Below are 13,169 nucleotides of genomic sequence, written 5' to 3'. Positions count from 1 at the left end.
AATGTCTCTTGTCACCACAAAAAAACAGCATCAATCATACTATTTAAAACTACAGAAATCAAGCTGAATGTGGCCTCGATTTCCCTACGTTTGAACATGCAAATTTCTTTCCTCTTTTTAGAATAAAATATAAGACAAAAAGTAAAATTTCCAATTTGTGAATATTTTCATTGTCAGCTCAAATGTGTTTTATGGAATGTGGTTTATATTTTTAACTTTTAGTAATGCAAATTGTCTAATAGACAGTAGTAATCATATTAGTACAAACAAGAAAATAATGAAATATTGCCAAGTATGAGGAACACACCTGTAATCCCAGCACTCAGGAGGCAGAGGCAGGCGGATCGCTGTGAGTTCGATACCAGCCTGGTCTACAAAGTGAGTCCAGGACAGCCAAGGCTACACAGAGAGACCCTGTCTTGAAAAACAAAAACAAAAGGAAGGAAGGAAAAGAAAGAATAAAATACCATCACTGACAGTTACTGCTACAAGGCCATTTGTTTCATGTTATGAACCAGCCCGTTGTAATTTTGGCACAATTCCTGACATGCCATTTCATCTGTAAATATTTTAATATAATTTCCTTTTTTATGTGTGTGGGGTTTTTTTTAAATAATAATTTTATCTAAAGATAAAGATTGTTGAAAACACAGTAACACCATCACATCTAAATATAAGGACAGTGATGCCTTGATATTGAATGTCCGTGTGACCAGCTGAGAACCGTGTCTTTACAGTGTGTGTGTTTGTTGTGAGGTATAGGTTTTGTTTATCCCTCACAGTCTGGGGTCTGCTGCCTGTCTGCCTGCAGCGTGCAGTGATCAGTACACTCTTTGATTCTTTGTTTTCTGTTCATTGCCAGTTAGTTCTGTAGTTTGTGTGTACATTTCTACTGCAAGCTTACAATTTGACTGTCCCTTGTTTAATTTCTTTTTATAATATGTGCTCAGGGTAGATAGCAAATGGTTCTTCAACAAAAGTCAGTTTTTCCCTCAAACAAATCTGATAAGCAAGTGTATTCGATATTAATAAAGAGGAAGCTGGAGTTGGGATCATTGAAAGCAAAAAATAATTTCCTCTGCTCTGAAAATCGTTATTAATCTGTTGCTATAGACCATAAAGAGGTAGAAGTTGAATAGTACCTGCCAAACCCAGATAGCATTTTTTAAAAATTTTATTTATTTATTTATTTTGTATACAGTGTTCTGCCTGCATACCAGAACAGGACACCAGATCTCATTATAGATGGTGGTGAGCCACCAGGTGTTGCCGGGAATTGAACTCAGGACCTCTGGAAGAGCAGATGGTGCTCTTAACCACTGAGCCATCTCTCCAGCCCCCAGATATAATTTTTCAATCTAAATGCTTACTGAATGAGCATTTATGTGTTCTTTAACAAACACAACAAAATATGAAAGATGCTCAATTAACCTATATCCATTTTACAGACAAAAACAAGCAAAAAAAACCCCGAGGAATAGAAAGTTAACTAACTATCCGAGGTCACATACACACTAAACATTTTACTGGGACAATATAGGATGATTAGTCAGTTTGTGGCATTTTGTTCATATGTAGTAGATCGTATATTGTATCATCATAGTACAATAACTTTTCTTTAAGATGACAGTGTGTTGTGCAGACACAAATAATTTTAGAAGTAAGCTCATGGAATGCTGTTTTTAAAATTCAGCTGAAGAAACAGTTTCCTGCTATGGCTCTGAAGATTCCTGCCAAGAGAATATTTGGTGATAATTTTGACCCAGGTAAGCCAAAGCTTCATTATCTAACTTTTGAGTTTTGGTGGAAGTTTGAGGAAGTAGGTCACATATCCACTGAAGGATATCATTGTTAAGAATTTGGTTTTTTCCAATAGAATCTTGCTGTGTAGCCTAAGCAGGCCTCAGACTCCTGCCTCAGCCTCAGGCATGCACTACAGCTATATATTCCATGGGGTGGGGTCTATGATACAGAGTCTGCCTCACTACTGAGAAGATACATAGCAATATACTAAGGATAGATAGAAAATGGTTGTTCAATAAAAGCAACTTTTAGTGTCAAGATACTTAACTCCTAAGTATCTTGGCTATTCTTCTAGAGGACCGGAGTTCAATTCTCGGCACCCACATGGCAGCTCACACCTGTCTGTAAGCCGACTTCAGGGCTTCTGTCACTCTCACACAGATATACATACAGGCAAGCTACCAAATGAACAAATAACAAGTAAGCTATACATTTAAAAAAAGAATCAAGAACATTAATTACTCTGGGCGTTAACTCTACCTCATTTCTAACAGTGAGGCTGTAGTTTTCTTCTTTAGCTTCTACAAAGCCCTTGCCCCAGTTCTGGCTACGTGAACAGATCATAAGTATCTGAGCATGTATTCATCCTCCTTCAGTACCAAATGCCAACCTAGAGATAGCTTCTTAACCACGTTTTTCTGCCTTGTGCTCATATAGTCTCCCATAAATGTTCCATAGTAGTTCTTGAGGCTGACAGAAATGTGACTGCTGGTGTACATCTCTCTTACAGATTTCATTAAACAAAGAAGAGCTGGCCTGAATGAGTTCATTCAGAACTTAGTCAGATACCCAGAGCTTTACAACCAGTAAGTACTCTCCTTTTTCTCTAAAGGGACAGTAAAACCAAACACAAGAGTAGTGATGACACCCGAAGAAGAGTTTGGTGAAATGTTACTGTTTGTGACCTCTTCCTAGAACACGGTCTCCTAGAGTTCTTTATCACTTTCCCTACTACTCAGACGTTTCCTGCCTTTGCACTTGTGTAATGTCTTAGCCAGGGGTCTGTTGTTGTGAGAGAACACCATGGCCACAAGCCACTTGAAGAGGAAAGGGTTTATTTCATCCTGTAGCTCTCAGGTCACGCTCGTCCCTGAGGGACGACAGGACAGGAACTGAGACAGAAGCCGTGGAGGAATACCGCTCACTGGCTTGCTCTTCATCGTGGCTTCCTAACCTGCTTTCTTCTATGCCAGCAGCGCCTGCCCAGGGTGGCACCACCCTAGCGAGCTGGGCCCACTTAATACTAATCAAGAAAATATAAGGGCCAGGCGTGGTGGCGCACACCTTTAATCCCAGCACTCAGGAGGCAGAGGCAGGCGGATTGCAGTGAGTTCGAGGCCAGCCTGGTCTACAAAGTGAGTCCAGGACAGTCAAGGCTACACAGAGAAACCCTGTCTCGAAAAACCAAAAAAAAAAAAAAAGAAAGAAAGAAAAGAAAAGAAAATATACTACAGACTTATCTACAGGCAGATATTATGGGATTCTCAATTTTTTAAAATTGAGAATCGCTCTTCACAGATGACTCTGGCTTATTTCAAGTTGACAAAAGTACCAACCAAGACATAGAAGTTTTATGGATTACTGTTTAAATAAACTTACATTATATAGCTATAATATCTTGCTAATTGTTTGATATTATATTTATCACTTGGAAAAGGACCTCAGTATCTGCAACATCCATTACAGTTGAGCCATGTGAGTGCTATCGGTATGTTCCAGAAGCATAAGCAGTTTCAGTCTGATACCCCTCAACCTCAGGCGCTCTCACCTCTTCTCCTCCCTCTTCTGAGATGCTCTCTGAGCCTTCAGGAGCCCAGGTGATAATCTGATGATTCACTTGTGGCCAAGCACTCCCCTGCTACTTGTTCTCTGCACTTTGATCATTTGTGACAACAGTTTTTTTTTTCTTATGTACATATGCACTTTATAAGTAAGTGTCTTCTGTTCAGTATAGAAGAGATTTCCAGAACCCTATGAACAAGTAATCAAGATTTTTTTAAGCTTAACTTTTAGCTGACATTTTATTTTTAATAAAGGGAGACACTTTGTATTTTCTAGCTCTTGTCTTTTGTTAGCAGAACTTAATTTTAATATCAAGTTATCTTAAAATGCTATAGATAAAAGGAGTGAGAAGCCACAAAGCAAGTGTAACATGATCACTTACTGTGTGCTTATTACTGCTTTTAGGGAAACGCACTTTGAAGTAGCCTTATTATTTTACATTAATTAATTTATTTATTTTGGTTTTTTGAGACAGGGTCTCTCTGTATTAGCCTTGGCTGTCCTAGACTCGCTTTGTAGACCAGGCTGGCCTCGAACTCACAGCAATCCACCTACCTCTGCCTCCCAAGTGCTAGGATTAAAGGCCAGCATGAGGTGGCCTTATTAACCTTGATGGAGCATGCATGTTATCCCCACATCTGGGAGGCAGGCGGATGAGATGTTCAAGACCAGCTTGGGCTATATCAGACCCTGTCATAACTTCTTGACCCCCAAATAGATTTATTTTTGACAGGAAAAAGTATTTTTTAAAGAAATAACCTAATGAGAAATTTTTGTTCTCTGACCTTTGCATGGAAGGGCGAAGAAGGTGGTTGAACATATTGGCAGTAAACCAATGGATCCCAAAGCTAAGCAGTGATTAGAGCAATACTGAGCCGTACTTAGGAGTTTTAGGAGCTACTCAATTTTTCTGGCTGTTACAAGTATTACCGGCCTTCCCATCTCTCATGTGCACATGTGCAAACATTCTTGAAGTGTCTGTGGGACAGTCAGTTGACCCCGGGGCATAGTACCATGTGGCTTTCCACCACGGTTGTAGTTTGTGACTCCGTGACAGGCACATGCAATGCCACTGCTTATCTTGCCGCCACTTAGTAGTTTCAGTCTCAGTTTCAGCCATTCTGGTGAGCAAGCAGTGACACCCTGTTGTGAGTTTAATTAACGATAGTGTTGGTCAAGTTATCCCACAGTAGCCATGAAATTATGTCACTCAGTAGCTTTTAATGCTAACCACAGCTGGGAGAATCTTCAGACATTCATAAGAACTAGAAGGGTAAAAACTGCTAAGGCATTAACACGGTTTACAATTCAGGCTAAGTAGTTTTTGTTGCTCTGGGGACAGGGTTTCTCTGTGTAGCCCTGGCTGTCCTAGGCACACAATCTGTAGACTGGCCTCCAGCTCATAGACCCTCCTGTGTCTGCTTCCTAAATGCTGGGATTAAAGGCTTGACCATGATGCCTGGCCCCAAACTAAGTGATTCTGATTTCAAAAATCTGGGGATTGATCAGAGGGTGCTGGCTAAAGGCACTTGCTCTGCAAACCAGACCCCCGGAGTTCCACCTCCAGAACCCACAGCGGCTCACACTCCCTCTACCTCCGCGTGCACAGAGAGCACATCTTAAAACATTAACTCTTGTCTTTCAAGTCACAGTGCAGCCATGGTGCTGAGCACAAGTCGGAAGCTGTTGATTAGCTCTCGGTGCACCTGTTGTGTGACAAGAAGCATATGTCTGTCAGACATGATGGGGAGAGCTTTTAACAGGCAGGTGCTCACGAGGAAATTTGAAGTAGGCAACCTAAGATAAAAATGTAAATTTAGCATAACCTAAATTGTGCAGAGAATAAGGCCAACATAAAATACTGAAAGATTGAGGATTCCCCCCTCCCCCAGTATTTATTTATTTATTTTTAGATACTTAAAAGTATGCAATTCGGTGGTTTTCAGTATATTCACATTGCTGAACCACCGTCATTCATGTGTGCTGCTGTCACTTTAAAGTCGGGTCTAACATTGCCATGTCCCTGCAAGGACAGTTCTTGACAGTGGTACTCTGCTTTAACTCTAAAGGTCTGTCTGAACTGAGCATTTGAGTGAGGTCACACAACATGTGTCTTTTTTTTCTTTGTTCATTCAGTATAATGTTTTGTGGTTCACCCCTGTTGTAGTAGGTATAAATACTTTATTTCTTCTTATCGCTGAGTCCTGTTCAAATACATGGCTTAGCACATTATGTATATCTGTTTATTAGTTAATGGATATTTGTGGCCTTTCTCCTTTTGTGCTGTTACAAATAATGCTGCAATGAATGCTGCTATGGGGGAATACATATTCTTATGTTTTGTGCATGTAAATCTAAGACTGGATCATTAAGTAACGATGTTTAACATTTGTAAATTGCCTCCTTTTTTAAAAAGTAACTTTTAAATGTTGTCTAATTTTTTTACAAGTATTATTTGTATTGAGTTATTAAGACAATTCAACGACTGCTTTAATTTTAGTCCCCTCACCCCATCAGCTTTTGTCTTGGTACTCGTTTCATCTTTACTGTGGCGATCTACTCTATTGTGTATCCCTGTATCTTTGGAAAGTCTCGCCTTGCATCTGTGGGTATTTCGTGAATACACAGAGGAAGGGCCAGCTATGTATGCTGACCACGTTGCCAGGGTACCACAGGCCGTGTTCTGCACTAAGATGTTCCAGGGCTGTGGGTTCTTGTCATCGCTGGTGGCCAACAGTGCTCTCTATAGGCAGTACCAACGGCTGGCTTATTCCTCCTGGTGGCGGGCAGCCCCCTGCCTCCTATTTATTGTGAGAGAAGGCTAAAAGAACTTCCCAGTTTTTAAATGGACATATGGTGTCATGATCCCCACCCAGTGGTTTATATTTAGAAAGGCAATGTCTGGGTCTAGGAAAAATGTATTGACAGTTTCTCCAAAGTATTGCCAAACTCTTTCCAGGAAAGTTGCCTCGTTCTCTGTTCGCAGCAGCAGCACGTGAGCGTGGCCCTTCCTACTCTGGCTTCATTCTTTCCTTCTGACCTTTGCTACTTCATGACTGAAGTGCCCCTCAGCTTCAGTTCCCTTTCGCATTTCCTCTTCTGTGATCTGTCTCTTTATTTACTGACCCTCTGTTGGGTCCCCTCTTTTTAAAAGCTTTATCCCTGGTGTAAGAATGATTAATACAGTTTGGTCTTTTCTTGCTACAAATGCTAGTGTGGTGTTCTCTGTTTCCGTTTTCCTTTAAAAGAAAGACGAGCTGCCCATGCTGTCAGAGTAATAAGTTCGTCTCTGCTTTCAGCCCAGATGTCAGAACATTCCTTCAAATGGACAGCCCCAGACATCAGTCAGATCCGTCTGAAGATGAGGATGAAAGAAGCACTCCGAAGGTAGCAGGAGGCGCTGTGCTTACCCGGGTGGCAACCTCAGAGATGCAGTCTTGTGTGAGAGCAGCATTGACTCAGAACCAAGTCGTCTTGTCTGTGTAGGCTTCCTGCACTGCAGAACGCCTGAAGCAGTCACACCGTTTACTGACTACTCCCCAACCCGCCCGCCCGCCTTCCTTCCTTCCTGCCTTCCTTCCTTCCTTCCATTCATTCTTTCTTTTCATGGATATGTGTGTGGTGTTGTACGGTTCATATGTGTGGGGGCCTGACGTTGATACTGGGAGTCTTCTAGAGTGTGCTTGCATTTCACTCAATGAAGCCGGATCTCGTAGTCAACCCATGCCTCACCAGCATAGCTAGTCTTGCCAGGCAGCTCGCTCTGGGGGTTCCTGTCTCCACCCTTGAGGCTGGAGTCACAGGCAGGCCACCACGCCCACCTGGCGGTTATCAGCTTCTGTGCATCCAAGCTCTGGTCCTCCTGCTTGTGCAGCAGGTGCTTTAACCACCGAGCCGTCTCGCAGCCCTGAGCACTGTCTCTTACAAAATGTGGAGAAATTGTAATTTATACTGAAGAGCATAATGCAAATTATTCTTAATGTTAAAACTAAGTAAAATAAGCTTATTTTGGAAGTTATTTTTTAATATTCATCTCTGGGTGCTGTGAAGAAAATGTAAAAATGTCAATCACAGTATTGTATGTTATAACTAGAAGTAAAAACAGTACGTACTCTTGGCAAGTAGTTGATCAGCATATGTCAAATATGAAAATTACCCACCTAGGAATATATAGAGATGAGATAATCTTTTACCCCCCCCAAAAAAAATCAATGTTTTTTTTTTTCAGCATGATCAGGCCTGTCCTATCTTAAAGTAAGCTTTGACATACTATTATGTGAAATCAATATGTAAAATTTTAATCATCTTCATATTGAAGTATAGTTTCTCTAAAAGATATACAAAGGTGAAATGAAATGCTATATAAATATTGGTATAATCTGTTGGCAAGGATATGAATATTTAAAAATCACCTGTCTCCTAGTATTTTCTTTGTTACCCAACTGTAGGCTTATACTCTTAATTGAAGACAAGCTATTCAGACGGTGCTCTAAGGAGTAAAATCCATGCAAATACAGCTTTAGACACTTGGGCTGCTAACTTGCTACATACGGAAAATATGTTGGTTTAGGTTGTTGAAGAATATGTTTATTAAGAACTTCTTCATTGATTTACTTGTATGTGTGGGGGCACGTGTGCATGTGTGGGGGCACGTGTGCATGTGTGGGGGCACGTGTGCATGTGTGGGGGCATGGTATGGAGGTCAGAGAACAGCTTGTGGGCGTTGGTTCTCTCTCTCCACCCAGTGAGTCCCCTGGGGATCAGCCTCAGCTCACTAGGCTTGGCGGCAGGCACCTCTGCCCACTGCGCTTCTCTGCCCCACCTGTGCAAGTATAAGAACCATTAAATAATTAACCATTAATTAATTAAACCATTAAATAATTAAGCCATTAAATAAAGATCATGGCTGTACGAGTTCTTGTAGGGCTCCTAGAACTAAACCACTTTATTTTGATTTTAGGAAAGGTGGCTTTAAGAAAACTTGGGGTGGGGTACATGCCATGGGGTACAACTTGGGTAGTTAGTACATTCTTTCTTTCTGCCACATGGGTACTGGGTGGGGATCAAAGGCAAATTATTAGGCCTTACTCATGGAGCCACTTCATGAGCCCTAAAAACCATTATTTTATTTATTCAAACACTTAATTCTATTCTAATATATATATTACATATATTCTGTTATATATAGAATAGAATTAAATATATAATTATATAAATATGTATAATAGAATATATGTGTGTATAGGTGTGTGTGTGTTGCCTGAATGTGTGTCTATGCACCACGTGTACCTGCAGAGTCCAAAAGAGGGTATCAGACCCCCTGGAACTGAAGTTAGAAGTGGTTGTGAGCCACCCAGTCAGTGGTGGGAATAAGCCCAGGTCCTCTGGAAGAACAGTTGGTGGCCCTAACCATTGAGCCATCTCTGTAGTGCCTCCTTCCCCTTATTTTAAAGAGAAAAATTAAGTCAAGGGAAGCCAAGAAACTCAGAATCTCAGTTAGTTGTCCATAAATTTTACCTTACCATCAATACAGTGATCGCTCATCGTCTCTCAGCATAGTAGATACAGTGAAATACTGGGTAGTTTACCTTTGACTAATCTTCACCATTTCAGGGACATGCTCCCTGGTTAGGGAAGTCATTAACAAGTAGTAAATACTAGCTGTGTAGTGATGTAAATCAGGAGATAAATTATCCATGCGGGTTACGCCACACTTACTTGTCTCTTTGCATCTATGTAAGAAAAGTCCTTTCAAAGGAAGCTTGCTGGTAAAAAGAATATAGGCCAAAAGAATCGGCGTATAGATTTATAACGTGGAGTTGCATTGTTAGATACAAAAAACACTGCTATTTAATCCTAAGACTTTAGTCTCATGTTAAATTACCCCACAGCAGATCCCATTCCAAGAACTAGCATATTTACAGGTTAAATAGTCTTGACTTACACTATTGTGATTTCTGTATTTCTCTCTTCTGGACATTGAAATTTTTATTGTATACATTTTTTCATGTCAAGGTATTAAACAGAAAATAAGTTAGAGTTGTGACTTTAAAGTTGGCTGTAATATTTTTAAGTAACAAGCCTACTGTAGAATTTTTGAACCTTGAGAGTGTTTGCAGTTTATCATTTTTATAACGTACTGTGCCTCCTAGAGACTATAAATCTGAAACAGATTTCAGTAAAAATAAGATAAGCTTACTTGGAATGCAATTATATTCTTGTAAAGGTGTGTATACCACACACACATACAAGTCATTTAATTTCCTGGATGTATAAAGAGTTTCAAAGTGGGTTTATGGGCATCAGATTTCACTTGGCTTTTGTTAAAGTGCTTACTGTGGGATGGGTTTGAAGCTCAGAAGCAGAATACATGCCCGCAGGCTCTGGTGTGGTCACTTGTACCTGCAGGGAAAACAAATGCCTCCTGTCACACAGTCACTAGATTCAACTTAGGAATTTTAAGTTGAGTTTCAAGCTATTATTGAACTAGAATCTTTTGAAGTTAAATTGCATTGTAGTGTAAGGATTCATTGCTGAGTTGACCCTGACTTCAGTGTACTGTGTCTAAATTTTTGGAGCCACTGTACTGCTGGGGATCAGAGAAAATCCTGTTGTATTTGCCTTAGAGGTAATTGTACCAGGGCCTGAGAGAGAGAGAGAAAGAGGTCAATGTGCCAGTGGATGAGCCTGAGTTTGGACCCCCGATACCCAGAGAAAGGCTGAGTACGGCAGCAAAGCTCCTGCACTCGGGGTGGAGGCAGACAGATCCCCAGGCTCACTGAACAGCCAGCCTGACTGATAAGCCAGGTTGTGAGCTCAGCAAGATTGTCTATTAAAGATAAGGTAGAAAGCGACCGAGGATGCTACGGTCAGTCTCCTGTCTCCACACTGCACTCAAGGATATCTGTTTGTAGTCATCACTGCCATCATCCTGGCTTAAAAAAGAATTGTTAATATTTGAAAAGCAATCAGCCATGGTGACCAGTTTTTTAATGTAGAACTGATTGCTCATATTAAAGTGCTTTTTCGGTGCTTATCTCTCCTAAACAGCTTTGCCTGTTGACTTCTAAGTGTCATTTTTGGCTCATCTTTCCCCTTGCAACTGCTCTTAAAAGTTATCATAATAAAAGTGACTGCTCATATTGATTATATTTCAAGAATTAGGACTTGAGATTTCTCAACATAAATGTTGTCTTTGTACAGTTAATGTAGTTTTGTATCAAAGCATCCATCAATTGCTGATCTTTGGACACTAATGAGAAAACTGTTTCTTCCCCTTGCTGAACAGCCACATTCTACCTCACAGAACATCAACCTGGGACCAACTGGAAATCCTCAGTAGGTTTAATTTATCTCTTTTTCTTTTTCTTTTCTTTTCTTTTTTCTTTTTTTTTTTTTTTGGAGAATGTGCACTTATGTGAAGTCGGTCAATAGTTATCAATAGTTAGAATTTATATAATATACTGCTGTCGTGTGCTTCATTGCTCTAGCAGAGCCCAAGGAAAAGGCTGGACTTTGTTTTAACACTGTTCACGTGTGTGTGTGTGTGTGTGTGTGTGTGTGTGTGTGTGTGTGTGTGTGTGTAAGTCAGAAAACAATTTGTGGGAGTTGATTTTTTTCTAGCATGTGGGTTCTGGGGATAGAATCCAGGCTGTTGGCCTTGGCAACAAATACCTGTAACCATTGAGCCAATTTGCTGACTCAAAAATGGCTGTTTCTAAAAATCTGCAAGCTATTCATTGTATTCTGTTTGCTTTGTTTTTGGGTAAGGAAGATCAGCTGACTCTTCCTTAAGGGACAGAGCATCCTACACTGTGTTCATGGTAGGGTGGAGAGAAGGAAAAGCCTCCCTCAGACCTGAATGATGCTTTTCTCAGTGTCGTACTCTGGTTGTTAGCTAGCTTGTTCCAGAGGCATCATGGTGGATATCAACATGTTAAGGGGTGTTAAACTTTGTTTTCTACTTCCCCCCACATTGCTTGCGATTTTGAGAATAGTCTGATACATGTTGGTTAAAAGCAAGGGTGTCCATCGTAGGCTTTGTTTCCCTGTTACATCCAACAGTTCCTTATAAACAAGCCTAGAACATTCAGAATAGAGGACCTAGGACTCCTGCCTAACAATTTGAGGAGGGACAGTATAGACAGATGGGAGAAATGACTCGGGGATTTAGCATCATGAGACCAGGGAAGATGTCTAGTGGAGACTAAGGAGGGGGAGCCAAGAGTGTGGTGCCCTGAAGTCGAGAGAAGAAAAATGTGTTGAAGGGAAAGTATTTTAACTCTGTTAATGTGGCCAGTGGGGCAGATAAGATAAAGCTTGAAAATTGACCATCGCATTTGACAAATCATTGGTGAACTTCATGAGCTGAGCAAGAAGCTCTGCAGAGGAAAGAGTTTGGGGTGGGGGTGGGGGCTGTCACCGGTGTCAGCAGGTAGAGGCTCAGCCCCTCACTATGGGGTCATTAGGCCCAGGGCCGCAGGAGGCTCGGCTTGTAGCTGGTAGAGGAAGTTGAGTTCTGAGCATGTGTTTCTGTCATTCCTAGCTCTGAGCAGAGTGGCACCAAGAAATGGAAATGTGGTTTCAGTTAGGGATCACCGCAGCACTTATGTGGGGGCTCATCCTGTTTGCTCCTGGAGAGATTTGCATGTATTTCCATGGTCACATTTGCTTCCTTCTGTTTAAAACATTATGTCGCTGAAGGGCAAAATAGCCCAAAGAACAGCTTATTGTAGAAGAAATACACCTATGTGTAGTTAAGTATTTTAATATCTCCTGCTTATTTTTAATTGACCGTTTTAGTTAACATATGAAGTAATGGCTTTTTATGACATTTTCATATATGTGTCATTATGCTTTGTTTATCCTTGTTCCCAGAGCATACACACTGTGCCCCCTCTATCTCCTGTGGTCCCTTTCCTCTCTGCCAAATAGTTGCCCTGCTGTTTTCATGTTGTCTGTATGTGTGTGTGTATGCTGTATGCATGTATTGTTAAACCTTGACAACATATGAAGGAAACGTTTTATTTCCTCTATTTTTTTTTTAGTCTTTTCCCTAGTTCTTTCCATATCCTGCTTCCTCCCTTCAGAGTCTTCCTGCTTTTGCGTCCTCTGTGTGTGAGAGAGGATATATGTATTTAAATCTAGATTATGCGTATGAGAGAAAACGTGTGCTATTTGCCTTTCTGAGTCTGGCTTGTTTGCTTAATGCATTTTTGTTCATCGTTACCTATTTTAATATTTAACCTAGACCTCGTGTTAGGTTACATGTGTATGAACAGACTTTAAACCTTTTATGTTTTATTTGGTTACTTTGTGTGTGTGTGTGTGTGTGTGTGTGTGTGTGTGTGTGTGTGTGTGTGTGCGCGCGCACCATGGCATGTGTGTGTGGAGGTCAAAGGACAGCCCGTAGGAGTCAGTTTTTTGCTTGTACCATGTGGGTCCCCAGGGACCAAGCACCTTCACGTGCTGGGTTCATCGAATCAGCCTTTTGTTTGTTTTGTGGGCTGGTTGGTTTTGTTAATTAGTGGACATTTCAAACCTCAATGTGCTTGCCCCCACCTCCCCTTCCCCATTAGATCTTA

The 13,169-nt window shown here is 40.9% G+C and overlaps 1 protein-coding gene across 4 annotated transcripts in view; it reads left to right on the top strand.

The window, feature by feature from the left end:
* The window catches only part of LOC311592542 (serine/threonine-protein kinase Sgk3), a 112,756-nt gene that overhangs the window by 75,136 nt on the left and 24,451 nt on the right, over positions 1-13,169 (top strand). For 3 of the 4 annotated variants that reach the window (XM_084773076.1, XM_084773078.1, XM_084773077.1), the window contains 4 exons: positions 1,694-1,766; positions 2,534-2,609; positions 6,885-6,972; positions 10,874-10,923. In XM_084773076.1, coding sequence (XP_084629202.1) covers positions 1,694-1,766; positions 2,534-2,609; positions 6,885-6,972; positions 10,874-10,923 — 287 coding nt within the window. Of the gene's footprint in view, positions 1-246; positions 379-1,693; positions 1,767-2,533; positions 2,610-6,884; positions 6,973-10,873; positions 10,924-13,169 lie in introns of all 4 variants that reach the window. The other variant, XM_084773079.1, reaches the window with a different exon arrangement.

The sequence above is a fragment of the Acomys minous genome (genome assembly GCF_964271855.1).
Source record: "Acomys minous genome assembly, chromosome: 1".
NCBI lineage: Eukaryota > Metazoa > Chordata > Mammalia > Rodentia > Muridae > Acomys > Acomys minous.
Note: the sequence above shows the minus strand (reverse complement) of the source record. Positions and strands in the feature narration are given on the sequence as shown.